We start from the raw sequence: 27,387 nt of genomic DNA, 5'->3' as shown, positions 1-27,387 counted from the left end.
GTGCACAGGGAGAGTGATTACTGGAACCAATCTCCTGTATGGTTCTCACCAGCTTAAAGCCAGCAGAAGGGATAAGACGCTAGTTTTCAGCTGCTGCAGAGAGAGCCATACAGGGGATCGGTTCCAATAATTGCCCTTGCCGGGCCGATCACCATCCCTGCCCACTTCTAATTCATCCGGCTTCCTGGGCCTCCCTGCTGTCCTGGGCCCTTTACAGGTGCACTGGTTGTACCTTCTTATCCACGGCCCTGCCCACATGTGATGCTAAGCCTCCCTGATTGAAATAACGCAAATCCAACAAATGAAAGCGGTGGGCCAGGAACAGCCAGCCTTGGGAGGGTCTGAACATCCTCCACTCAGAGCATAAAGTGGGCATTATCTCACTTGCTGCAGCTTTTAATGCATATTGTGAGAAGCTCACAGTGTGCAGTGAGATCCAAGTAAGCATTTAAATACAGGAAAGGATCCTGTACAACTAAAACTGGAGTTCAGCTTTTAATGACTTTAGGGACATGCAAATGGGTCCTCTATGCATCTTTGGTACCGTAGAAATAAAGCTTTTTAACAGTGGTCCTATTTCTTTCCCTTGTATTCTTGATCATCTCCTTCAAGGATTCTCCCCCCTAATATTATAGCTGCTCCTTAATTAGGAATTGCTGTAACAAGCAGGTAGTGAAGCATGACCATATAATGCAGACTCGGCTGAGACAAGTTTTTTACATCATCTAAAATCCTTAATAATCTTTCAATGTGCTGAGCCCAGGTGTAACAGCCTTTTTGGCAGGTGATTTGATGCTGGCGCTGTATATTGTATGAGCCAAAGTGCAGTAACCCCTAGCAACCTATTGCAGTTTATACTGCAGGTTCTACTTCTTGTATTCTTGCACTGATTTGCTGAATATGCCTGTGTCTGGTTTGAAGTTTTGTAGGATGGTGAATGGGATGAGAGCAGAGCAGCAGATAGTTGGTTAATTGATGAATCCTCTCTTTTTGGATGTTGTCCAGCTCTAGCTCACATTTCCCTCTTGCTGTGCACCCGCTGAATTCCTCCCAGAGCCTCCTGTGGTTGGCACACTGCCCACATTAAATGGTTGTTCCCTTCTGGAGTGTGCCAGCTCTTTCTGCTGTGCATCTAACGAGCCCTTAAAGTGGACATGTCACCAGCACCAAACAGAGCCTGCCATTCTGGAGCTCTTAGTTTTCCTGCTTCTGTGTTTTTGTTTTGTTTTTTTCTTTATTAACACGTTCGCAGTGGAATCCAAATACTGCAATGGTTAGCTGTTCTTTAAATGTACTGTCCTGAACTGTAGAGGAATAAGCCGTAATGCTTGCCATAATTCTCACTCCAGCAGGCTTCTAGTGCTCTTCTTTGCTTTGGGTTGAGGGGGGTCCTCTCCTTCCTTATGTACAATGCAGGACTCTTGGCGCTACATTCTATATGGTGATGTCAGAGTGTGACTGCCGGCTGGAGTGCTGAAGGTGCCCCTCCTATACAAGGGGAGTGTATAGAGGATGCCTTGGGCTCAGATTACTGGCTCATTACAGGTGACTGCTTCCTGGCAGGCTTTGTCACATGTTCTTGGAAGGGTATCCAAACATTCCCAAGCACATTTCTACTCATCAGTTACCCAGTGACATGCAGATAAAATAAATAAAGGGGATTTTTTTTAACATGGGCAGCACAGTGGCTAAGTGGTCAGTAATTCTACCTGGCAACACTGAGGTTGATTCGAATACCAGCCTTGACACTGCCTGTCTGTAGTTTGCATGTTTTCTCTGTGCCTGCATGGGTTTCCTCCAGGTACTCCTAGCTTCCTCCCACATTTCTTTACAAAGAATTTTATTATAGAATAGGAAACAGCAGAGAATCAGTCAAAAACAGATGCAATGACCAGCAGGAATATAACATACAAAGGATTCGATGAGTAATACAGAATATGTACTGATGAGAAGACATGAAAATAAACTGCGTACACAAGAGCCGTATATATATATAAAAAAAAAAAAGCGAAAACACAATAAATTGCAGAAATAATAGACATTTAGAGACCAATAACATAATAAACTCTAAGGAAAAATTGTTACTGTATCAGCATACAGAATGCGAGAAGAATAGGAGATGGAGCCTCTCTGAATACAGATAGGTACTTAACACGCAGGGCTCTCAAAGGAGTCCAGCATATGGATGTAGTGTTGCTGGTACTGCACTCAAAGCAGAAATCACAATCCGCACAAATAACATAAAAAAACAGACTAGACAAGAGGAAAGAGAGGAGCGAAGAGAGAGAAGACAAATGAGCAAACAAAAAAAAAACAAAGAAAAGGGCTCCAGGGGGACCGCAGCAGAGAGAAATAAAAAGGAGAAAAAATAAACTGGTATGTAAGTTTTATATCGAGAAAAGGGACTGGTCGAATCTCGACGGTTGAGCTATATCAAGCCAAGGATGCCATGTCTGCAAAAAATTTTGTATAGGTGTCTAACAGTATAGCTGTCAACTTTTCGTTGACCAGTATAAAGTTCATCCGGTTTTTGACAGCCTCGAAGCTGAGGAGGGGAGTCTTCCAAGCTCTCGCAATCGTCAGCTTGGTGGCCATGAATAAGTGCGATGCCAGCTGCTCTTCGGGATGAAGTAGGCCCACTAATGGTTTAAATAAAAGCGCTTCGTACGGGTTGCGCTTAATGTCTGTGTGAAACAGTGCGGAGAAGGGCATAAACTCTGATCCACAATCTGCACACCTTGGGGCAAGTCCACCAAATATGGGCCATAGTACCCATTTGTTGACAACCCCGAAAGCAAGTCGGGGAATATGTGGGGATAAAACAAGCCAGACAAGCAGGCGTGTAATTCCATGTATTCCTCCCACATGTCAAAGACATACTGGTAGGTTTATTGGCTCCTCTCTAATCTGGCCCTAGTGTGTGTATGTATGAATGTGAGATAGGGACTTTAGGTTGTAAGCTCCTTGAGGGCAGGGACTGACACAATTTTATTAAGTGAAGATTCACGACTCATTTAATAAATTGACCTCTTTCTGAAGGTTTATGTATCTGGAGGCAATGAACAGCCGTGCCATTTTATTATATTTGTGTTGAAAAGTTAGTTAAACATGTCTCTTCTTGTTCCTAGTCACACGGTGAGACGGCCTATTTCTGTGTGCTGGGCTTATACTGCAAGTGTATGTGATCACAGACAGGAAGTTCTCTCCCGCTCACTGCCACACAGTAAACAGTCAGAGCTGAAACCACGGCCTATGTAGCACAGCGTCCTTTTCCTGTGTATGGAGCAACCCACAGCCACGTGTTCCATATACTGCTCCGTGCATATTACATTTCAGTCAATACACAGATTACACATTTCAACTTCAGAGAGGAAGATTTGGGTCAGGAAATGTCTCACTGGGTCAATACTCAATAAGAAACCTATCCAATATATCAATAAACTTCTACAGGATTGATGCACACCTTGTGCATTGGATGGGGTGACATATTTTGAAACGGAAATCCACCTTACTATCAAAAACACAAGTTTTAGGATTTTAAGAAAAATGTAAGAAAAAACATACTATTTCGTGTGAGTCCAGCGTTGTCTTGCGTGTAGGAAACGTTCTCCCTACACTGCTTCTGTCAGGTACCACCATCCTAAATTCATATCCGGCGCATACACAGGCACGCCGCAGGGATCTTTGCTAGGTGTAGGGGACCTGCAAGATCCACACAGCGTGTCTGCATTTGTGCCCTACCTCATGTGCAGGCATGCCAGAGGCACTGCCGCTAAACCTTGCAGAGACGTTGCGCCATTGGATGAGTGAAATATAAATCCCAGGAAGGATTCCCGTTGTTCTGGACACAAATCATTGCTTTGCCAATTAGCATCTGGTTTTGCACGGTTAAAGAAATTGAGCTTGTGGAAGATGTAGATGCCACCAGCGGGAGAGGAGAACAGTTCAGTCAAACTTGGTTTGCTTGTCATGAATTTATCTATTCCTTAGAATACTGTGACATTTTATCATCCATGGATGCCTAGGTTCCTTTGAGTGTTAAAGGCATGCAATACGCTACTCTTTGTTCTTGAAGCTTGTTCAGTGATGATGTCCTTCCTCAGTGGCTCTCCCCCATGTATGTATAGTACTGTGCAAACGTTTTAGGCAGGTGTGAAAAGAATGCTGTAAATTAAGAATGATTTTCAAAACAGAAGTGTTAATGGTTTATCAACTAACAAAATAGAAAGTGAATGAAAAGAAGAGAAATTCAAATCAATATATGGTGTGACCACCCCCTTGCCTTCAAAACAGCACCAATTCTTCTAGGTACACTTGCACACCGTTGGTGAAGGAACTCGGCAGGTAGGTTGTTCCAAACATCCTGAAGAACTAATCACAGATCTTCTGTAACCCCAGACAGACTCCATTATGTTGAGACCAGGGCTGTGTGGGGGTCAAACCATCACTTTCAGGATTCCTTGTTGTTCTTTACACTGAAGATAGTTCTTAATGACATTGGGTGTATGTTTGGGGTCATTGTCCTGCTGCATTATAAATTTGGGGCCAATCACATGCCTCCCTGATGGTATGGCATGATGGATAAGTCCCTGCTTGTATTTCTCAGGATTAAGAACAACATTGTTCCTTTCGAAATCTCCAACTCCATTGGTAGAAAGGCAGCCTCAAACTTTCACGAAACATCCACCATGCTTTACTGTTGGCTGCAGAAACTCATTATTGTACCACTCTCCAGCCCTTCTGTGAACAAACTGACTACATTAAAATATTTAAAATTTTGGCTCCTCACTCCAGAGCACCTGCTGCCTTTTTTCTGCACCCCAGTTCCTATGTTTTTGTGCATAGTTTAGAAATAGATTTTTTTATACCTTTTGCACAGTACTGTATGTTTATGTGCAGTGGTTGGACAAAAAAAAATGGAAAAACTACATGATTTACAGCTGTCAAAGTGACGACATGTTTACGCGGAAGTGATGTAATACTCTTTTGCTTCCGCTGTGTGATGAGACACCTAGCCAACAGGTAGGAAGCCTCACTTTTATCATTCACTGCGTTGGCTGCTAGTAATGCGGAGTCATGTCAGAGCTTGCTGAGCTTCAAAGAGGTGCCCTCTTAGCTGGTGCCTCAGTGACTGAAGTTGCCAATTTATTTGCCGTGTTGCGAGATACAGTATCAGAGGTTATGACGGCATATACAGTTCCGGGAAACCGTCGCCTGATGAACATAAGCATGGTCGAAATGGTCAACTGACTGAAAGGGACAAAAGGACATATGACCCAGAATAAGAACACAACTGCTGCAAAAGTGAATGCAGAGCTTAACCTCTTCACGCCGATCGAATGCAAATGTGCAGCCTCCCGGCGTCTGGGCCTAGACGCCGAGTGGCCGCACATTTGCATTCAATTAAAAAAGGACATATGTGCCGAGAGAGCGCCCTGCGCGCTCCCAGCGCACATGTCCGGTGCTCACGGAATGGTCCCAATCTCGTCTTTCGATCGGGACCTTTCCCGATCATGTGACCGCCGTGATGACGCGTCACGGCGGTCACATGACCCTAAACCCCGCCCCGCCTCCCGACTTCTGAAACTCTTACAGGGCTGGGAGGCGCCGGCGTGAAGGGGGTTAATATCGGTATTCATTTGGGTTAACATTGCACGACCAGTTAACGTAGCACAGTGCTGAATAGCAAAAAATGGCCTGGTCGTGAAGGGGGTAAAACCTTTCCAGAGCTGCAGTTCTTGAAGGCAGTTTTCATGTCCAAGTGCAATGTACCTATGGAAGTTCCCTAAGCTTTACCCATACCAACCAACTTTTTTTTGCTCTGTCTTAAAGCGGAGCTCCACCCAAAAGGGGAAGTTTCGCTCTAAGCCTTTGTCCCCCGCTCCCCATTAAGGATTGGGTACCTGCTCCCACTTCTGCTGAGATCGCCTAGGCGATCGGAAGCGGAAGTTGCCCCCACCAAGGTGAGGACACCACTGGACCGAGGGGCAGGTAAGTGTCTGTATTTTAAAAGTCAGCAGCTACAGTTTTTTTTGTAGGTGCTGACTTTTATTTTTATTTTTTGCAGGTGGAACTCCGCTTTTACGCTTTGCTTTGTTTTTCTCACTCAGCCAGTGGGTTGACTGAAAAATAAAAAAACTGACCAATCTCCGCATCAACACAAATGAAGAGATCTCTGCTGCTCATTTGTGTTGATGCCCCCCCCCGTGTCATACGTGTATATGCTATTTTAGTGCAAGGTTTAAAAATAAAAGGATGCGAGTAACTGGTCCATGTGCGCAACACAGACACGTTGTATTTCTGCCCTTTTTATAAAACTTTTTGCATTGTCTGTCTGTATTTGGTAGCATCAGAAGTGTCAGTATTAGAGTATATCTAAAGTTAAAACTTTTTTTTTTTCTTTCTTTAGTGTTGAATAAAATGGAGAGGGATCAGAAAACCTTGCAGGTTTTTATTGTTTGTCCTGTTTGTCATTCTCCTCAAAAATGAAAGAAATGCCCAAATTTTGGGTTGTCGCCAGAACACGAATAGAGGGGAATTCCCTTACTTTGGAGAGATTTCTTCTCACTTCCTTTTTTGGCCATGGTGCAGAAATTGAAGGGAAATCTCCCCAATGTGGAGAATGAAGTCTTGTCTTTAGTTGTGCTTTAAGAAAGTAGTATCTGTAAATCAACAGTGTAAAGTTCAGTGGTTGTCACCCTCACCTTCCCCCAAAGCCCTGCGTCTCAGTGGAGGTAAGGAATTCGTTATTGTGGTTTTAACATTTCATTAATCACTTTGTCCTCCATTTTCCTGTGGTTAATGTGTGAGGGAAGATTTGTAGCCACTGTGAGACAAAAGATGATTTTGCATCAGAACGGATCTGTGTTATAGCGTGGTGCTTGGACATTTTTTACTGTTTAGTTCGAGGAGCTACTGAGATTCTGTTGATAGGTTCCCATTATCTCCCAATGTCTGTGTGGACTTAAAGTATAAAGGAAAAACTTTTTCTTTAGTTTTGAATAGAGTGGAGAAGGCTTAGACGTTAGAACCTGTGTGAGGTTTATATTGTTGTCTGTGCCCCCATTAGGGATAATAGTAAACATTATCAGTGAAAGTAAAAAAATCCCAAAATTTGGGTTGTCCCCAAAACAGGAATAGAGGATACATCTTCCAGTAGGGACATTAGTTTCAATGACCCTGGTGACAAGCAGGGATTCCTTCATGTGCATAGCTTTCCACTTCCTGTTTCGGCTATGGGAAGGAAATGAAAGAAAATCTCCACACTGGTATACATATGGCACAAAAAAAATTGTCAGGGTTTTTATCCACCCTTACTCTATCCAAAAATGAAAAAAAAAAAGGTTTTGCCTTTACTTCTACTACTTAAACCACTTGCCAACCGGTGTGTTGATTTTCTATTTGTTTTAAAGGTGCCCGGAAAAACCCTGGCTCATTAGTACTATTACTAATAGTACCCTATTCACCAAATCCCCAGCTCATTATTACCTCTATTCAGCAAATCCCCAGCTCATTATTACCCCTATTCAACAAATCCCCAGCTCATTATTACCCCTATTCAACCAATCCCCAGCTCATTATTACCCCTATTCAAAAAATCCCCAGCTCATTATTACCCCTATTTAACAAATCCCCAGCTCATTATTACCCCTATTTAACAAATCCCCAGCTCATAATTACCCCTATTCAACAAATCCTCAGCTCATTAGTACCCCCATTCACAGATTCTCAGCTCATTAGTACCCCCATTCACAGATTCTCAGCTCATTAGTACCCCCATTCACAGATTCTCAGCTCATTAGTACCCTCATTCACAGATCCTCAGCTCATTAGCACCCCTGTTCAGTAGATCCCCTGCTCAGTAGTAACCCCCAGCTCTACTGATCCCCTGGTTTGCTGGTCATCCTCCCTCTCTAGTCCCCCGCTCACCTTCCACTATATTGCTCCTATGCTGAGCACTATGTGTGACATCTGCTAGTTTCTTCTGCTCCAGTCCCCCAGCCACGCTGCTCATCCACCACTCAGTCCTCTCTCTTCGGTCCCTTCTCACCTTCTTTAATATGCAATATCATGATGCACACCATGTGTGCCATCTACTCTACTAGTTGATCTGCTCCAGTCCGGACCCTTCCTGCTACTCCATGCTGCACACTAGATGTGATGTCTTCACCAGACACTTTCAGCATATATATAGTGGATATAAAAAAATCTAAATGTCAGGTTTTTGTGATGTAAAAAAATGAGACGAAGATAAATAATTTCAGAACTTTTTACACCATTAATGTGACCTATAAACTGTACAACTCAATTGAACACAAAAAAAATAAAATAATGTTGCATAAGTGTGCACACCCTCTTATAACTGGGGATGTTACTGTGTTCAGAAAAAAGAAATCACATTCAAAATCATGTTAAATAGGAGTCAGTACACACCTGCCATCATTTAAAGTGCGTTTGATTAACACCAAATAAAGTGCAGCTGTTCTAGTAGGTATTTCCTGACATTTGCTTAGTCGCATCAGCAAAAGCCATGGTCCGCAGAGAGCTTCCAAAGCATCAGAGGGATCTTTGTTAAACGGTATCAGTTAGGAGAAGGGTACAAAAGAATTTCCAAGGCAATAGATATACCGTGGAACACAGTGAAGACAGTCATCATCAAGTGGAGAAAATATGGCACAACAATGACATTACCAAAAGTGATGAAAAGACGAAAAGAAAACTGGTCTGGGAGGCTGCAAAGAGGCCTACAGCAACATTAAAGGAGCTGCAGGAATATCTGGCAAGTACTGGCTGTGGTGGTACATGTAACAACAAGCTCCCGCATTCTTCATATGTTTGGGCTATGGGTTAGAGTGGCAAGACGGAAGCCTTTTCTTGCGAAGAAAAACATCCAAGCCCGGCTAAATTTAGCAAAAACATATCTGAAGTCTCCCAAAAGCATGTGGGAAAATGTGTTATGGTCTGATGAAACCAAGGTTGAACTTCTTGGCCATAATTCCAAAAGATCTATTTGGCGCAAAAACAACACTGCACATCACCAAAAGAATACCATACCCACAGTGAAGCATGGTGGTGGCAGCATCATTATTATACTACAGGATTTATATAGTGCCAACAGTTTGCTCAGCGCTTTACAATATAAAGGGAGACAATACAGCAACAATACAGTTCAATACAAGAGGCTTAGCGGGGCCCTGCTCATTGGAGCTTACAATCTAAGAGGGAGGGGCTGGTGTTATAAAAGGTAATAACTGTGGGGATGAAATGATAGGAGGAATAGAAGGTTCCATTAGCTTAAGATAGGCTTCCCTGAAGGTTTTCAGAGATCGCCTAAAAGTGGGCAGGGTAGGTGATAGTCGGATAGATTGGGGTAGAGAGTTCCAGAGGATAGGGGAGGCTCTGGAGAAGTCCTGGAGATGAGCATGGGAGGAGAAGACAAGGGAGCTAGAGAACAGGAGGTCGTGGGAAGAGCAGAGAGGATGGTTTGGGTGATATTTGGAGACAAGATTGGTGATGTAATTTGGGGCAGAGATATAAATGGCTTTATATGTTATTGGTAATGTTTTGAATTTTATTCGTTGGGCAATGTGAAGCCAGTGGAGGGATTGGCAGAGAGGGGTGGCAGATACAGAATGGTTAGTAAGGTGGATGAGTCTGGCAGCAGCATTCATGATAGACTGAAGAGGGGATAAGGCATTGTGTTAAGGCAAAAGATGAAGTTAGGTTGAAGAGTTGGGATGTAGCCGTGTTGTTCACATTAATGGGGATATTAAAATCTCCCAGAATGATAGTGGGTATTTCAGAGGAGAGAAAGTAGGGTAGCCAAGCAGAGAAGTCCTCAAGAAAGCACGACACCGGTCCAGGAAGCTGCTAGATCACTGCAATCCTCAGAGAAATGGGAGAAAACAGCTGAATTCAGTGGGTCTCGAAAGAGAAGGATAGAGAGGGAGGGTTAGGGAGGACTTGAAAGGTGCTCAGTGGGGATAGAAGCAAACCAACTCCACCTCCTTTCTGACCACTGGGCCTGGGTGAGTGGGTCCGAAGAAGGCCTACATAGGAATGTGCTGTGGGAGAAGCAGAATCTGATGCTTAAAGCCAGGTTTCTGTAATTGCTAGTAGGTTAACCACTTGCTCTCCTGAGGATTTACCCCCCTTCCTGACCAGGCCATTTTTTGTGATATGGCTCTGCGTTACTTAACCTGACAATTACGCAGTCGTGCAATGCTGCACCCAAATGAAATTAACGTCCTTTTTTCCCCACTAATTGAGCTTTCTTGCGATTAGTATTTGATCCCCTGTGCAGGTTTTTATTTTTTGCGCTGTAAAAAAAAGACCAACAATTTTGAGAAAAAAACAATATTTTTGACTTTTTGCTATTGAAGAAGTCCAGTAAAAAAAAATTTAAAATCAAATTTCGTTATAAATTTAGCCTAAAATGTATACTGCGACATGTCTTTGCTATTGATTGATTTATGTGAAATTTATAGCGATTACAAATGGCAATATAGATACTGGGATTTTTTTAATTTTTTTTTCCTACTAGTAATGGTGGCGATCAGTGACTTTTTGCGGGACTGCAGCAGACATTCTGACACTGGGGGGGAACTAACTAGGTGTCACTGACATCCCCAGTGACACCAGTAAAGTGATCAATGCTACAAAAAAAGCACTGACACTGTACTAATGGCACTGGGCGGGAAGGGGTTAACGAGAGGTGATCAAAGGGTTAACTATATGTAGGGAGTGTTTTACTAGGGGGCTGCGAAGGGTGTGCGTGCTTCACTGTAAGCACACTGATCGGGATGGCCGGGTCCCCGAGCTGAGAGGGAGGAAGACTGTAAGCAAAACGGTCATTCTCCCCGTTGGAGATGCTCAGTAATCACCAGGCGCCGGCGGGTAATTACCAGCTGGGGCCCAGTGATTGACAGCCGCAGCCGCAAATGGCGGCGCGGGTAGGGCGCACTCGCAGCTCGCGTGCGCCCCCTACCCAGTAATGCAAAATCGTGTGTGTGTATGTATGTATGTATGTATATATATATATATGTATATATAATGTGTATGTATGTGATTTTGTGCACCTGTAGCAGTATTTCTGTTATGGGGCGGTCAGGATGTGATTAATTGAGGGTTTGGGGAGATATGCTTTGGAGCTGTTTTTCTTCAGCTGGAACTGGGGCCTTAGTCAAGGTAGAGGGAATTATAAACAGTTCCAAATACCAGTCAATATTGGCACAAAACCTTCAGGCTTCTGCTAGAAAGCTGAACATGAAGAGGAACTTCATTTTTCAGCATGACAACAACCCAAAGCATACATCCAAATCAACAAAGGAATGGCTTCACCAGAAGAAGATTAAAGTTTTTGTAATGGCCCAGCCAGAGCCCAGACTTGAATCCGATTGAAAATCTGTGGGGTGATCTGAAGAGGGCTGTGCACAGGAGATGCCCTCGCAATCTGACAGATTTGGAGTGTTTTTGCAAGGAAGAGCGGGCAAATATTGTCAAGTCAAGATGTGCCATGCGGATAGACTCATACCCAAAAAACTGCAGTAATAAAACCAAAGGTGCTTCAACAAAGTATTAGTTTAAGGGTGTGCACACCTATGCAACCATATTTTATTTTTTTATTTTTACTGCCCTCCACCTAAAAGATTTCAGCTTGTTGTTCAACTGAGTTGTACAGTTTCTAGGTTACATTCAAGGTGGAAAAAGTTTTGAAATGATTTATCTTTATAAACCTGACATTTCAACAGGGGTGTGTAGACTTTTTATATCCACTGTACACACAAACCAAAAGTTACTGCTGATCTTTTTGGTTCACTTGTTGGATTCCCAGTGCATCCTGGGATATCTCATATCTCTAATACCTCCAAAACAAAGCAAAGCTACCTGGATAAAAACCTCTTAAAGCTGCAGGTGCTGTTATCGAACTTTGTAATAGACTTCCTTGGAGGCTTTGGAGGCACTTTGAAGCACCAAGAAAGTGAAATTGGGTATAACTTTTGAAGCAAAGGCAATGTGTAAACAGGACTGTAAGCTTACCATTTTATTTAGTTACAGGTGCTTTGATTGGCATTCAGTCATAGTGCTTTAAAAAAGTGTGTCCAATGCCACATGTTGAAGCACGTGTAAACGAGCTCTAAAGGAGCAACGGCATTGTGATTAGTGGTTACTCTATTCTTTAATACTGTCAGCATATATGCACTGCCAAACCTGATTGGCTGCCTCTCCCAGTGTGCTGTTATAGGGGAATAACAAGACATATTCTGATTCTTAACTTGTTGCAATAAAATATAGTGTTTGTTTTTATAATAAATACATTATAGTGTCAATATTTCTATAACTTCCTGCATTTCAGTCTCAGTGAAACAATTAAACACAATACCTTCCTCTTTTTTAGGTATATTTAAAGGCTCCAATGATCCTGAATGGTGTTTGTGTCATGTGGAAGGGATGGATTGATCTCCAAAGGTTGGATGGCATGGGATGTCTGGAATTCGATGAAGACCGAGCGCAGGTTAGTAAAGGTGTTTCTAGTTACTGCAGGTCATACGTTTATATATCTTTTGTCTGTTCTGTACCAATAATTCTAGCACCAGACCTCCTGTGTAACTCTAACCTGGTAACCTGTAAAGGCTTTTAAAGAGTTACCTATGGATTATTTAATGTACCATAGTTTGTTGCTGTTCCACGGGCTTGCACATTTTTACAGCGTGACATGTTTTGATACATATTTACTTGGTGTCACATCATCATTTTATATTTTGCCAAAAAATAGGCTATTCTGTCGTGTTTACTAAAATTAATTACAATATTTTTTTTAAAACATTTGTATTTGGAAAACCGGCTTTACAAATACCGTGTGACATACGAAAATGCAACATCCACCATTTTATTCTCTAGGGTCTCTGCTTACAAATATATAATGTTTAGGGGTTCTAAGTAATTGGCAAAAAAAATTCAGATTTTTACATGTATGACAGAAATGTCAGAATTGGCCTGGTAGGCAAGTGGTTAAATGCCACTGCATTACACTCTGAAATTGTCAATGCCTGATGAAGGCGTCATGCATGACCCTGAAATGCTGACTTTTTATGGTGCGACGTGATCACTTAAATAAACCTTTGAACACCATTTCAAATATCCTTAGTGTGCTGGCGATATTTGCTTTACCTTTATGTATCTAGCAATCACATTGCCTGTCAGTCTATCTGATTCAGGGATAGATATAGAATATACCCTTTGGAATCTAAAAGGATGCAGCTGATTGATTGGTTGATTAGATGGTTTTGTACACATATCCGCACTGAAGCTCATTTAAAGAGTAGAGCAGTCACCAGGTGTAATCTGATTCCTTGGTTCATTTTAAGAGATTAAATCTCATTGTTTGCAAGATTGTTTTCTTTCTATGTATGTTTGCGGAACAGCATCAGATTTACATATACCAGCATAATGGTTTAAGTTTAGTCACAAAGTGCACTGTCAGCATCCAGTCCTGGAAGGCAACCAGCATTACTTAATATTATGTTTGGATAGAGGTCATCTTAGAATTGCAGTTCAGATCTCAGCCTGGAAAACTGGCAGACTTGATTGTACTTGTCTTGCAGCACGAAGATGCTCTGGCACAGCAAGCATTTGAGGAAGCTCGCAGGAGAACCCGAGAATTTGAGGACAGAGATCGCTCTCACCGGGAGGAAATGGAGGTGAGAGTTTTACGACCACGCTGCCCTTAACTGGTCAGTACCCCTGTGTAATAAGTATTACTTGTGTGCATGAGTTCCCAGTCTACTGGGGGGCCCTGTACATGAAAGACATAAATGTAGAAAAAGATTTTTGTGATAGTGAATCATCACATCATCTAATGAACATTTTCACTTACCTTTGCCATACCCCACTCAATGTATACAAAATTTGCAGATTTTATGCACTAAATTTGTTTCATGATTTTTTTTTTTTTTTGAGAGTGCAAATAAATGTACATTCACAAAGAAATATTCTATATATGTAAATATAGGTACATTCACAGAGAAATATTCTGAATACTTCAGAAATTTGGCAAGGAACAGATAGCATAACGCCAATTAACATGTAACCAAACTGTAAATAATACAATAACTCGACCCCTAGAGAAAAAGTGTCATTGTTGTGCTCACCCATGTTTTAAGCACAATAGGCTGGAAGGCCTGTTCCCGAAAAAAACTTTCAACCAAGTCCCGCCTGTGCTTATTAACCACTTGCTCTCTTGAGGATTTACCCCCCTTCCTGACCAGGCCTTTCTGACACTGGGTCGGAACTGACTAACTGTCACTGACATCCCCAGTGACACTAATACAGTGATCAGTGCTAATAAAAAGCACTGACACTGTACTAATGACACTGGGCAGGGATGGGTTAACATCTGGTGCGATCAAAGGGTTAACTGTGTGCTGTGTGTGTTTTACTGAGTGCTGTTTTACTACGCAGGCATGTTTTGTATTGGTCTGCTATGCAGAGCAATACAAAGCAGCGTGCTGAAGTTGACAGGGGAGAGGTCTGTATTGTTTACAAACAGACCTCTCCCCCGTCAGTGATACTCGGTGATCGGCGGGTGCCGGTGGGGAATCTGCGGCCGGGACCTGGTGATCGACAGCTGTAGCCGCCAGTGGCGGCGCTAGTAGGGCACGCTTTCACCCCCTACCCGGAAATACAAAATCACGTATATGTACATGATTTTGCGCTGCCCTGTAGCAGTAGTTCTGCTAGGACGGTTGGGAAGCCATTAAACCGTGTGTTGGCAAAGTATTAAATATAGCCATCATGACAATACACAAATAAGGGAACTATGGTGTAGAATCCACTATGAAGAAAAGGAGAGAATCTGCAGTGTCCTGTGTACCTAGCTAGGGTCCCCAAATTGTATAAAAATTCCCCGGACGCCCTCTAGCCTCATATGTCATCTTGTACAGCAGAAGGTTTGGATAATTCATTTTTTTACACAGGGCCTATATGCAGAGGCTCAGAGAAAAGACAGTGGAAAGCTATTCATTTCCTAGCATAATATAACCTGAGCCTTAAGAACTGTTTGGGTTGTGGCAGAGATGTCTAGGCCCTCAAACACACCCAATAATCACCATTTAGGGTTGCATATAGTTGGGAAATTAAAGGCATCCACTATATATGCACTTTATGTTTACCCTTTCTGAGATCAAGTGTAAGAAAAAAAAATTGTTTATAGCACACATGTAATGAGAGAAAAAAATACCCACACGTGGTATGATTTTTTTGTAGGCCTGAGTGGTACATAAAATGATGGGTTTGAAATGCATGGATATCATAACTGCCAGCGAGACCCAGGGGACTGCCGGGCGTTGCAGGCGCGCTACAGGAGACTGCCGGGCGTTGCAGGCGCGCTACAGGAGACTGCCGGGCGTTGCAGGCACGCTACAGGAGACTGCCGGGGCGTTGCAGGCACGCTACAGGAGACTGCCGGGCGTTACATTGCAGACCATTTACAATTTTCTACCCCCCACTACTAATTTCCAAGATCTAAAGGCTGCCCAGCGAAAAGAAGAAAACAGCCTCATGTGGCCCATTGGTGATTCCAGGGGGCCACAGCCGAGGTGTCCTATACCTTGTAAGCTGACCACTACTGCAGTCGAGGACACAGTGGCAAGTATTGTACAACAGCTGTCATGTCACTTGTCACATGTAAAACAATTGGCTAAACCATATGACCTGGTCCTTGATAGACAAGTTGTGCAAAAAGCATATTCAGCCTCATAATTTTTTCTTTCTTGCAAAGATTAGCTCATCTTTTTAATAATATTTTTTTCTGAGCCATGTATTCTCATTCAAGCCGTTTCTGGCTCTTCAAACCCCTTCCAGTTAAAGTTTTTGCATTGTCAGCCACCCCTTTATGAATCTACCACAGGCCTGCATGCTCAGCTCCATTTCCTCACCGCAATGTCAACTTGTGATTTCAATTTGTAGACATGTGTATGGATGGATGGGAGTGCCCTCTGCTGTTCAAATGATAGCAGTTCATTTTTGCTAAAATATTCCTTTCTTTTAGTGAGCCTTTTGCATCCTGGTTAGGTTTTCTGAAAAATATTTTGATACAAAAATGATATAGCTTTCAAAGTTTTATTCTTTGTTATCAAGAATTAATGTACAATTGCAATAAATGACAGAAACCTTATAAAACAAATTTGCATACTCCCAGTAAGGGGCATTTAAAAAAGTTTGTTGCCTCTTCCTTGTACTGAACATTTCTGGTAATGTCCTACAGGGTGCAAGCCATTTTTCTGCTCATTAAGCATGACAATAAAGTAGTAGTGAAATCAAAGTTTATCAACTGATACAAAAACACTGTTATGCGTGTATTAGCACAGCCCAAATTACAGCCATTAATGCACAAGTCACCTATATGTACCTTAATGTGTATGGTCACCTTTAGCAAACTGCACACTATTTTTACTAAAGAGCTTTTACACTTTAGTGGAAAATTGATGTGCTGCCTATTGACAGTGGATGGTGTTCATGCATAAGCAAGCTAACTACCCTGTGGGATCTGCAGAGTGCAGCAGAATATTTTATCCATTTGAAAAAAATAGGAAGGGGCAGGAAGGAGGAGATGAGCACCAGTTTATTGTAGGGGGGGGCTGCTATGGTAAGCACTGAGGACTTGCAGATCTGGGGTTCTACGTTTAGTTTCCATCAAAGACCCTGTCTGTATGGTGTTTGAATATTCTTATGAAAGTTGCAGGGCAATTGCTTTGCTGCTGTTATGAGGAGGTACACGGGATCCCCAGATTTTAAAGCTAAATTCCAGAGTTTATTAAAATTTGCTGTGCCCACCTTCCCATTGCTAGGGTTAATTACTTGTTACGTCTAGGGGTAAAAGAATGTAGTGCACTATTTTCCTTTTATTCTTCGCTTTGATGCTCTTTTTTTTCCCCAATGCTTCAAGTTGTAGGCGGACCCTTGCAGTCCTCATGTACAATGCAGTAGTATTGGTTCTACATTGTGCTTGATGACATGAGCTTGTAACTGGTACTGCAGCAGCTTAAAAAAAGAGGCTTTGGGGGACTAGGTGCTCATCGTGAAGGAAGCCTGCTGGAGCAAGGAATAAGGTATTACACCTTGTTCCTCAGGCCCTAAAATTTTTGAGTGCTTACCCTTGCAGTGGTGGTGGTTGTGGTATTTACTGCAAGGGTATTTTTTTTTTCTACCTGGGGTGGAGCTTTAAGAGGGGCCTGCCGCAAAGGTGTTATTTTTTTTTGCCTGCCTGCCTGCCTGGAATGGGGCTGTAAGAGACTGAGCTGGATCAAACCGATGCTACAAATTGTGCTGTGATCAGCTTATTGTTACATAGTTAGTCTGGCTTAAAAAAGACAAAGGTCCATCCAGTTCAACCATTAAAAAAAAAAAAGTTATAATCCAATACCCACAGTTGATCCAGAGGAAGGCAAAAAAAAACCCAGCAAAGCATGATCCAATTTGCTCCTGCAGGGAAAAAAAATCCTTGCTGATCCCATGAGAGGCAATCGGATATTCCCTGGATCAACTTTACCTATAAATGTTAGTATCCAGTTATATTCTGTGTATCTAAGAAAGAATCCAGGACTTTTTTATAACAATCCATGGAGCTGGCCAGAACCAACATTTGAGGGAGTCTATTCCACATTTTCACAGCTCTCACTGTGAAGAAAGCTTTCCGTGTTTTGGAGATTAAATTTCTTTTCCTCCAGATGTAAAGAGTGCCCCCTTGTCCTCTGTGATGACCTCAGGGTGAATAACTCTACACCAAGTTCACTATATGAACCACTGATGTATTTATACATGTTGATCATATCCCCCCTTATGTATTATACATGGTGATCATATCCTCCCTTATGTATTATACATGGAGATCATATCCCCCCTTATGTATTATACATGGTGATCATATCCTCCCTTAATCTCCTCTTCTCAAGAGAGGATACATTCAATACCTTTAATCTTTCCTCATAGCTGAGCTCCTCTATGCCTCTTATCAGTTTGGTTGCCCTTCTCTGTACTTTCTCCAGTTCCCCAATGTTCTTTTTGTGAATTGGTGCCCAAAACTGAACTGCATATTCCAGATGAGGTGTTACTAATGATTTGTACCGGGGTAATATGATATCTCTCTCTCTGGAGTCTATACCTCTTGTAATGCAAGAGAGGATTTTGCTCGCTTTAGAAGCCGCAGCTTGGCATTGCATGCCATTATTAAGCTTGTGATCTACCAGAACTCCCAGATCCTTCTCCACCATTGATTCCCCCAGTTGTACCCCCCTAGTATGTATGATGCATGCATATTCTTAGCCCCCAAGTGCATAACCTTACATTTATCAACATTAAACCTCATTTGCCACATAGTTGCCCAATTACACAGAACATTGAGGTCGGCTTGTAAATTGGAGACATCCTGTAAGGACGTTATTCTACTGCACAGCTTGGTGTCATCTGCAAAAACTGAGATGGGAATTTTAATCCCAGACCCTATATCGTTTATAAATATATTAAAAAGTAATGGTCCCAACACTGAACCTTGGGGTACACCACTGACAACCCCAGACCATTTTAGAGTATTCAATTAACCACTACTCTCTGAATACGATCTTTTAGCCAGTTTTCTAACCATTTACATACAGATTTTCCCAAGCCTGTAGACTTTCCCTTACACATTAGCCGTGTGTGGGGAACTGTGTCAAACGCTTTTGCAAAATCCAAGTATAACACATCCACTGCCACCCCTCTGTCCAAGGTTTTGCTCACCTCATAAAAATTATATTCAAGGATTGTAATCCTTGTTGTTTGTATAACTAATAATACAAGGTACATGGGGCAGCCATTGTGGTTCAGTATATTGGAAGGCTCTGCTTTGTAGTGCTACAGAATGGTTGTGCTTTACTACTTCTCAATATGCAATTTTTTTTGGTCTCTTTACTCACTGAAGCCTGTGCAGGTGATAACCAATCATGCAGTTTTTTTGAGCTATCTGAGGATGATTGATTTCAGTACAGAGTTCTCTCTTGTGGCTATTCTACATATTTATGTATATATTTGATTCAGTAATAAAAATATGGACGACCAATAATGTGAGCTTTCTTATTTTCCTATTAATTACAAAGTATCTTCCCCGTTTCTGTACTTTATATTCTGTAAATCTCAGCTTTTACACCTACAATGCTATGTTAACTTTAAACAGAATTTCTCTTTGGTGTAGGCTCGGCGACAGCAGGACCCCACTGCGGGTCTTGGAAGCGGGGATGATCTAAAACTCCGTTAAGTCCAAAGTCCTCAGCTTCCAGTCTCGGCCATCTTCAGGACCAGAAGAAAAGCCTGTGACAATCTCCTGACATCCAACCTGTCTGCCACCTGTCTGTACGCATGCTACCCATACCCTCTACAAACGGTTAATGTCAGCCCCCTCTATGCAAGCTCTAAGCCACATGTGAACGGCACACAGATGGCTGTAGGTTCTTATTAAAGGTTTGATGATAGGTCATGATTTTTCTACAGTTTTTGGTACAGTTGGTTCCTGCATTGGTGATTGTTAGATGTTTAAAGTTGACATACTTCAGTTATCTTCTGGTTAAGCCACATGTCAGAATGAGTAATGCATTCAGAGATGCAGATAGGTAAAATTGCATGCAAAACCTTCTTCTGTAGTTGGGTTTGACTCCAGTCCTTTCCATCTCCTTAAACTGAAAATCAAACACAATTGTGCTGTCTCCTATCAGTTTTCAAATATACAATCTTTCAGCAAATAAAGTCTTATTGCAATCAATGAATGTTTCATAAACGCATTACAACAAACACCAGGAAATAATGGTATTAAAATAATTCAAAGAAATAAAAAAAAAAATTGTAAAAGTTCTTCTGAAAATATCCAAATCTGTCTCAATGTGAATTTGTGAAAAACCTAGGAAAAACACCCTATGGGCCACGGGAGTCCCTTCTATCTTTTTAATTTTTGGTACAATGTTTACATCGAAAAAGGATGAATTGGCTTCTACCCGAGAGGATTGCAGCTGTCTGTGGCTGTGTAGCGGTGGAGCACTCACTGGTCTTTCTGTGCCATCTATCTGGATCTGCTGAGAGGAAGGTGGATAGATTCCTGTTTTGGGTGATCATATTGGCTGCTGGGCAGCAAAGCCCTTTGTGATGTTTTGTGGGATCCAATTATTTGGTAAGAAGCCTCATAACTCATTACGGTGGTGTGATCCTGGAACACAGCCATTTTCTTTGAGTGTTTTTCCTAAGGTTTTCACTAATTCACAAGGACAAAACAGATTTGGAACTTTCATAGGAACTTTTACGTTTTTCTGGGGGTTTTTTTGTTTTTGCCTTTTTTTTTTTCTTTGAATTTTTTTTTTGCATCTTCCTGACTGATGTTTGTTGTAAAGCCTTTTATGAAACTGTCATTGATTACATGATTTTATTTGCTGAAAGATTGTATATTTGAAAATTGTTAGGAGACTTGTGTTTTTTTTTTTCATTTATTTCACACATTTTACCCGAATGTGATTCAGGTGCTGTGGTCCCTGATTTCCTTGGTGTACCAAGCGCAGAATATTTTTTTTGTCTTTCATCTCTTTAAATTATCTATTGGATAGCTATAATGGAAGAGGCCAGGGCTGAGCATGACTTTTACACACACAGTCAATATTTTGTGTATACCTTCAGATGCCTATATCTCTAGATGAACAGATCATTTTGGCATGCAACTTTTCTAGATGGCATTCTTGGCTTACACAGGTTTTTGTCATAAGCTCATTTCGAATCGTCCACAGTTTGACTGGTTTACATTAAGGTGTCACTCCACCTTCTTTCTTTTTTTTTTTTTTCTTTCTAGCTTTTGGCACATTTAAGGTGGGCTAGAACAATATTTAGTTTTCAACTAAACAGGCATTACATCATATTTACACTTTTATTTGTTTGTTGGCCATTTAACTATTTATGAGGTCCACAAAAGCATCATATCTGAACTGTAGCAAATTTGAATACATTTCTTTGGGCACAGGATGTTCAAAATACTGGCCGTGGGAAAAAAAATATAATGAATACCATTTCTAAAGCTTCAGCATAACCTTGGGCAAACCACTAAATACACAGTTAAAATGCATATTAATATATGACCCAAGCAGTTCCTTAGTAAGCAAATAATCCTCCTGTTTCAGCAATTCAGCTGACTATGGGACCTCTCTTCCTTCATAGTGATCTCACAGATTAGCAGAGGTGTGGATATCACAAGAATGTCCTCAACACTGAGCTGAGGACAAAACAGTATGTTAACAAAAGATTGCTCACCTGAAAAACTTCTGTATTCTTTCACAATACCTCTTGTGTCTAGCAATCTGCATAAAATGTCTGAAAATAATGCCCCTGGCCCTGTACTTCTGTTTCACATGACCGGCTTCCAGTGCATTCCATCTTTTATATATAACGTTCAGTTTTGTACAACTCATTGTAGCCCCAAGTCTGCAGAAATGCCAATATGATGTCCTGTGCAAAGGTTGGATCCTGTCTGTGGATTCCCCTTGTGCTTTCCCCATTCAGGGGTAATCTAGCATAATGTTACTCACATGCCTATTACCCTGACTACAGCCAGAGGATGATGAGACATGTAGTTCTGTGAGGCGCAGGGAAACAAAAAGACGATTCTAAGTGCAGTAGTTTATGTGAACAAAGTGGTTAAAAACGCTTACAAGTTAGTATTCAAGTATAGGCTCATCATAATCTTTCAATATGTCAACATGGCTTGGGCCGTCCCTTAAACATAAGTTACCGCCTCTCCCCACTCATCTTCCCTATTTAACATGGCTCATACATCCAGGGGCTAGGTCTTGAAGAAGGAGCAAACTTTGCATGCACCGAAACACGTCAGCCTTGCTGTCCTGATCTCACTTCCAGTCCATGCGTTCCACACGCATGGCGTATGCTACACGGCATTGCCGGAAAAGCTGCGGCTATCTTGGCACTGTCCACCAAGCTCCCCCTGCAGCTGTTGGCCATCATAGCAAGCAGGAGACAGTGACAGAAGCCTCATACAGGATAGATTATGATGAGCCTATTCTTACATACTAGCTTCTAAGTGTTTTTAACCGCTTTGTTCTATTAAACTGGCAACTACTGCACTTAGAACCGCCTTCTTGTTTCCCTATACTTCTGCATAGAATTTGCTTCTACTCTAGAAGTGCTGCTGTGCTCTTTTCAAACGGTTTACACAGCACTATCATTCTCAGCATATGAAGCTCTCCTTAATGCAGGTGTGCCCTATGAACTCTCGCCAGCTCTGTGAGGCACACCTAAGGTCTAAGGGATGTGGTGTAGAGTGCCTTTTGGATCCCTCTTACCTGTGGTTAAGAGAAAAAATTAAAATTAATAAAAATTGCAGTACTGCTGATGACATTATGGCAAGTAAATGAGATGATTTTTAATCTCGGCATTGACTAATTTGCAAACTATGGGCCGTTTTAGCTGTTAATGGTGTTGGGAACTTTGTATTAAAATTAGTTTCATACTGGAGTTCAGTATTCACATAAAAAATGCTTTTGTGTTGTTGGGTAAACATGTAAGCATATGTTTTTTAACTTTTGTATTTAGATGTTTTTGCCTGGAGAATCACTTATTTTGCTATCCTGTCTGACCGTATCAAATTAGAGAGGTGGTTTTAAGCGTTCTAGGCTCATGCTATCCAATTCTGATATTCTTGTTTAGGGGACATGCAGGTAGTTTGAATAGCTTTCAGCCTACTCATATTTCTAAAGAGCTCTTTGGTCCTTAGTCCCATCCACCTGTCACAGCAGTTGTAAGGGGCTCTTTTTCTGTGTGTAGGTATATTACATTTATTTCATTACAGAGAACGTATTGGTAAATCTGAACCTCTCCTGATGTGATGGGAGAGAGGTCAGAACTGTGGTGTTAAGATATTCCTGCTTTAATTTACCAACAGCCATTGATGATTCAGCTCAGCTCATCCTCCTATGGCTGAATCATCAGTTTTGGATGAATAAATCTTTTAATATGCCAGGTGAAAAACTGAGGTACTGCTGGTGTTAGGTCAATAATAATAATTTAAAAAGCACTGCAGTAGCCATAATGTGGCAAGATAATGCCATGTAAACTGGTTCTCTACAGTCTTATAATTGCTTTTTTTAATCTTTCTATGGTGTAATTAATGTTTTAGTTTTTTTTTTGTTAATGGTACTTGTAAGCATCTCATATTGCAACAATGAAATTGTACTTAAAAAGGGTACAGGGAATGTATAATATGCAAGTGTCTCAATCCAAGAGCTAGACGGTAGAATGGCTGGTATATTGTATGTCTGTATTTCAGTTTACTTAAAGCTTTAATATGTGTACCAAAAATCCATACACGAAGGTAGCAAATTACTCTTGCTGGCCTTGATACCTTCGATGTACAAATGAATGATTCTGCTTCGAGCTTTTCTCCACATTAAAAGTCCTTATCTACTAGTGGTGCCAAAAGTCTGTCTTAGATACTTGGCAGCACCATGCCCTGTGATATCACAGAAGACAGGTGTCAGGATTAAAGTTTTAATACTCATCAAACTTTTCAACTTGCTAGTTCTGCAAAATAAGGAATGTAGCAATCCTGGTTTAGCTCATAGAGCCAGTACGCAGTGACATGCACGGTCAGAATCTAAATCTGTTTCATTTTATCGCACTTTGGGCAAATAATTTTTGTGTATCACCAGCCTGTTTTAATGGCTAATGATTTCTTTATTTTAACATGTTTCTTTGGGGCTTCTGCTCTGGAGATGCTCAATGGAACTATGTCTCAGCTATGCATCATCTCTGCTAATCAGTGATTTAAGGCAAGCTTTGTAACTAGTGAAAGCTGACATCTGTAGTCATGCTAAATAATTGGGACATTGCAATATTGTTTTTAGAACTGGCATTTAAAGCTGAGCTCCATCAAGTAGCTAAATACACAGATTAAATGCATATACAACTGCAGTTTTACCAGCGAAGGAATTTGCATTTCTCTCCATTCAGTCCTCCAATATACACAACCTCCATGCACAGCCAGCCTAGGGACATGATTTTTCTCTACTGCAGTTAATTAATACTTGGTCAAGTCCCTGGCCTGTGACTGGAAAGAGGATGAAAAGCAGCGGAGTGTTGACCTCACCTTTCATCTCCCGTCTGCTTGCTCATTGTTGGCACATGAGCTCAGCATTACAATTGATTTGCTCTCTGTTCTGCTTCTTCCTCTTCTAGTTTGAGCTCAGCTGTACAGGGGATTGCAAGAGGTTGATACCAAGCAAAATTCAGGTTCTATTTCTAGCTGCTTTTGAAAATATGCTTTATTCAATTTTTTGAATCCATAAATGTATGAATATTTTGTTTTGTCTTGATTGGAGTCCAGCTTTAACTGAGACCCATTGTAGCAAATAACATTAAGCACTTGGCACAAAACCTGCAGACACTCATGGGCTAGTCGTAACTGTCAGTTTTGTAGTAACACAATCCAGAAGCAGTATGAAAAATCCCTCAAAGAACATTTCCACTCAGCATAGAAAATTGAAGACTACTTGGGATTTGTTGTTACTTCATTAATCCCTAAACAGCAGCAGTCTATTTACCTCCAAGGTAAGTGACAGCAAAATATACCAAACCAGAACACACACAACAGCTTTCTTACTTTTGGTCAGAATTGTGAGTTATATTTAAAACTGAAATTGAGGACTTTTTGGAGGTATCTGCATTGGTCAAAATTAAGTATTTTTGCACTTGATATGATAGTTTGCAAATATATTCATTTTTCTGTCACCTGTGAGTGGAATTACATCAATTACTATGCTGTTGTTTCTAACAGGCCTACTTGTGATCTAGTGATATGAGCAGGCAACTTTAAAGGTAAAACTTTTGTTTTAGTTTTGGATAGAGTGTCAGGTTTAATTGCAGTTTGTGCCCCTGTTAGGGAGTTTCACCCTCTCTGATTGTTCTGTTTACTGTTCTCATCAAAAGTGAACGTAAAAGAAAATCCCAAATTTTGGGTTGTCCCCAGAAACATAATAGTGGGAAGATCTTCCAATGGGGCACTAGTAAACTGGGGTGCCCTAAGTGATTGCTTTCATTTGCAGGTATTTCCTCTCACTTCCAGTTTTGGTGTGGGGCACAGAAGGCAAGAAAATTGACTTTATCCCAATTGACAAAAAAAGTTTTGCCTGCATTTCTCCATTGATAGTGGTAATCTGGCCTTTCTGTCTGCTTCTTACTCCATTTGAATACGCTTATTAGTAAAGGATATTGAAGCATTATTGCAAAAGTGTTGTTCTCCAAGGCTCTGGTTGATCAAAGCCCCAGAACTAACAAATTTAAACCAAGTGCAGGTTCAGGTTTGCACCATTCCACTCTAAAATGAAAGCACTGTAGCAGAAAATCCATGATGGAACTGTGCCTCTTTATCACAGTGAAATGTTTTGTTGGTAATATCAGTTGATAATTGGGTGTCCTTGCCAGCATCAACATCTGTCTGCCAACCTCACCCAAGAGGGAAGATGAATTTGAATAGATTTGAAAGCTTTATGCCATCTTTTTTGCTGAGGGAGGTGTATGCCCAAATTCCCTCCTTGCTCCACTCACGTGAGCATGTATGATCAGGCAAGGTAACTTAGTTGCTGCTGATGACTTGCTTGGAACATCTAAAGATATTGGCATGTCTCCAGCCAGCCTTTGAGTTGCAGTTCCTCCAAGGACTGTGTGTTTGGTTGGTAATGAGATTGCAATATTAAAGTGATATTCAAGGCAATTAAAAAAAGAACTGATAACAAGCATGTCATACTTACTTTCCCTGTGCAGTGGTTTTGCACAGAGCAGCTCCATCACTTCTCTTCTTGGGTCCCCTGGCCAAACAGTTAACAGGCTGAGTAGCCCGGCAGCATATCAGGGACTCTGTCCATGATCTGTGAAGGCTAAAGGAGGATAAGACATCAGGGGCCTACCAAAATTCTGATATCTCTGTGTAAAGAATACAAGGGAGATTGTGCCAGTAATTAACAAAAACATATATTAAGTATATTTCTATTTCTTTGTGATTGCACTACATTGTTAAACCATTTTTAAAAATATCTGGAGAAAATTCTGTATGATCCAGTACTTGTATTAGGAACCAAGGGATACAAAAGCATTGTTGCAATGATCAGCTTTGATTTAGGACTGGTTCCTAGGACAGTTTAGTACCAAGTGTACTCTTGTGTAGTTCAGCTCTTCAGGTCGAGTTTAAAAAAGAATATGAGTATTTGCAAATTATCATCTTTTCAACTGGAGTGTTTTATTTAAAGAAAACATAGGTGGGAATGTCCTTTAATTTTTGTATCTGCTCATTTTAAAGGCAGCTCTTTTTATTTTTTTAACACTGTTTTGTAACTTTGACATGTGTGCCACATTTTTGTTATATGTGCTTTATCAATGACACATTTCTTTGCATTAAATAATTAAAACAACTCCTTGTTCTCAGAAACTGGGTGCCTAATATAACCGTCGTAAAATACTGTAGATTATCTTCTTATTTTAAATAAAAAGCTTTACTGTCTTTGCTGTTCTCTCCAGGTCACCCAGCACCTGAACGGTTAATTGCTTTAAGTCGTGTGCTTGTATATTGTCATGGTGAATATTGTATGACTTGGAAATGTATCTTACCAGATTGGTTTTAATAAACACCCGATGTTATCAACATTTATTGGGCTTGTGTGAGAATGAGAATTTTTATATCACCAATTCAAGACCTTATTTAAAGTAAATCTGTATGTAACAGACTGCATAACTATGCTGACCACATACACATTGAATCTGGCCCTGTCGGCAAAACCCAGTTTTAAAATAAAGGATTCATTTTTTGAAGGAGCTGGTGAAAAATTGATTGCTGAAATGGGCCTGCATACAAGTAGAAGCATGCACTGACTTGGTATTCTCACAACCGGTTGCACACTGTTAACATGGAAGGAGAAAACTGCAAGATCATATTTGTTAAGCCCACAGGCCGAATTAAAGAAATGTATGTGTGTATGGCCAGCCTAAGGCAGGCCACAGATGATACGATTTTCTTTTCTGCAACCCCTGCAGTCACTAAATTTTCCCCAATAACATTGTTAGCGTTGATGGGGGAATCTGTTCTGAGGAGCTTTAGTGTTTTCCCCTGGCAGAAGGGTTGGGGGGAGGGGGCTGTATGGGGAGCCATCCCTGCAAGGAGAGCACAGTAATTACTGCATGCGGCTATAGCCACTGGCATTAATCACTTGTAAAACTCCAACATGCTGGTTGAACCTAAGTCGATCCATGGATTAACTTGGGTTCAATCAACCTGCCCATACCTGTACATGGATTGAATCTCGGGCGGTCACTGCTGATTCACCT

The 27,387-nt window shown here is 41.2% G+C and overlaps 1 protein-coding gene across 6 annotated transcripts in view; it reads left to right on the top strand.

Annotated features, from left to right (window-relative positions):
• Positions 1-26,713, top strand: part of CBFB (core-binding factor subunit beta) — a 51,831-nt gene extending 25,118 nt beyond the window's left edge. Inside the window, exons 4-6 of one of the 6 annotated variants that reach the window (XM_089692896.1) lie at positions 12,398-12,514; positions 13,605-13,700; positions 19,226-26,713. In XM_089692896.1, coding sequence (XP_089549022.1) covers positions 12,398-12,514; positions 13,605-13,700; positions 19,226-19,288 — 276 coding nt within the window. In that variant the 3' untranslated portion in view covers positions 19,289-26,713. Of the gene's footprint in view, positions 1-12,397; positions 12,515-13,604; positions 13,734-15,264; positions 19,097-19,207 lie in introns of those variants that run through there. The other 5 variants (XM_089692900.1, XM_089692897.1, XM_089692898.1 and 2 more) reach the window with 5 other exon arrangements.
• Positions 26,714-27,387: the final 674 nt, after the last annotated feature.

Source organism: Staurois parvus, unplaced genomic scaffold (assembly GCF_062004578.1).
Source record: "Staurois parvus isolate SC_StPar_1 unplaced genomic scaffold, SC_StPar_1.0 ptg000607l, whole genome shotgun sequence".
NCBI classification, from domain to species: Eukaryota; Metazoa; Chordata; class Amphibia; order Anura; family Ranidae; genus Staurois; species Staurois parvus.
Note: the sequence above shows the minus strand (reverse complement) of the source record. Positions and strands in the feature narration are given on the sequence as shown.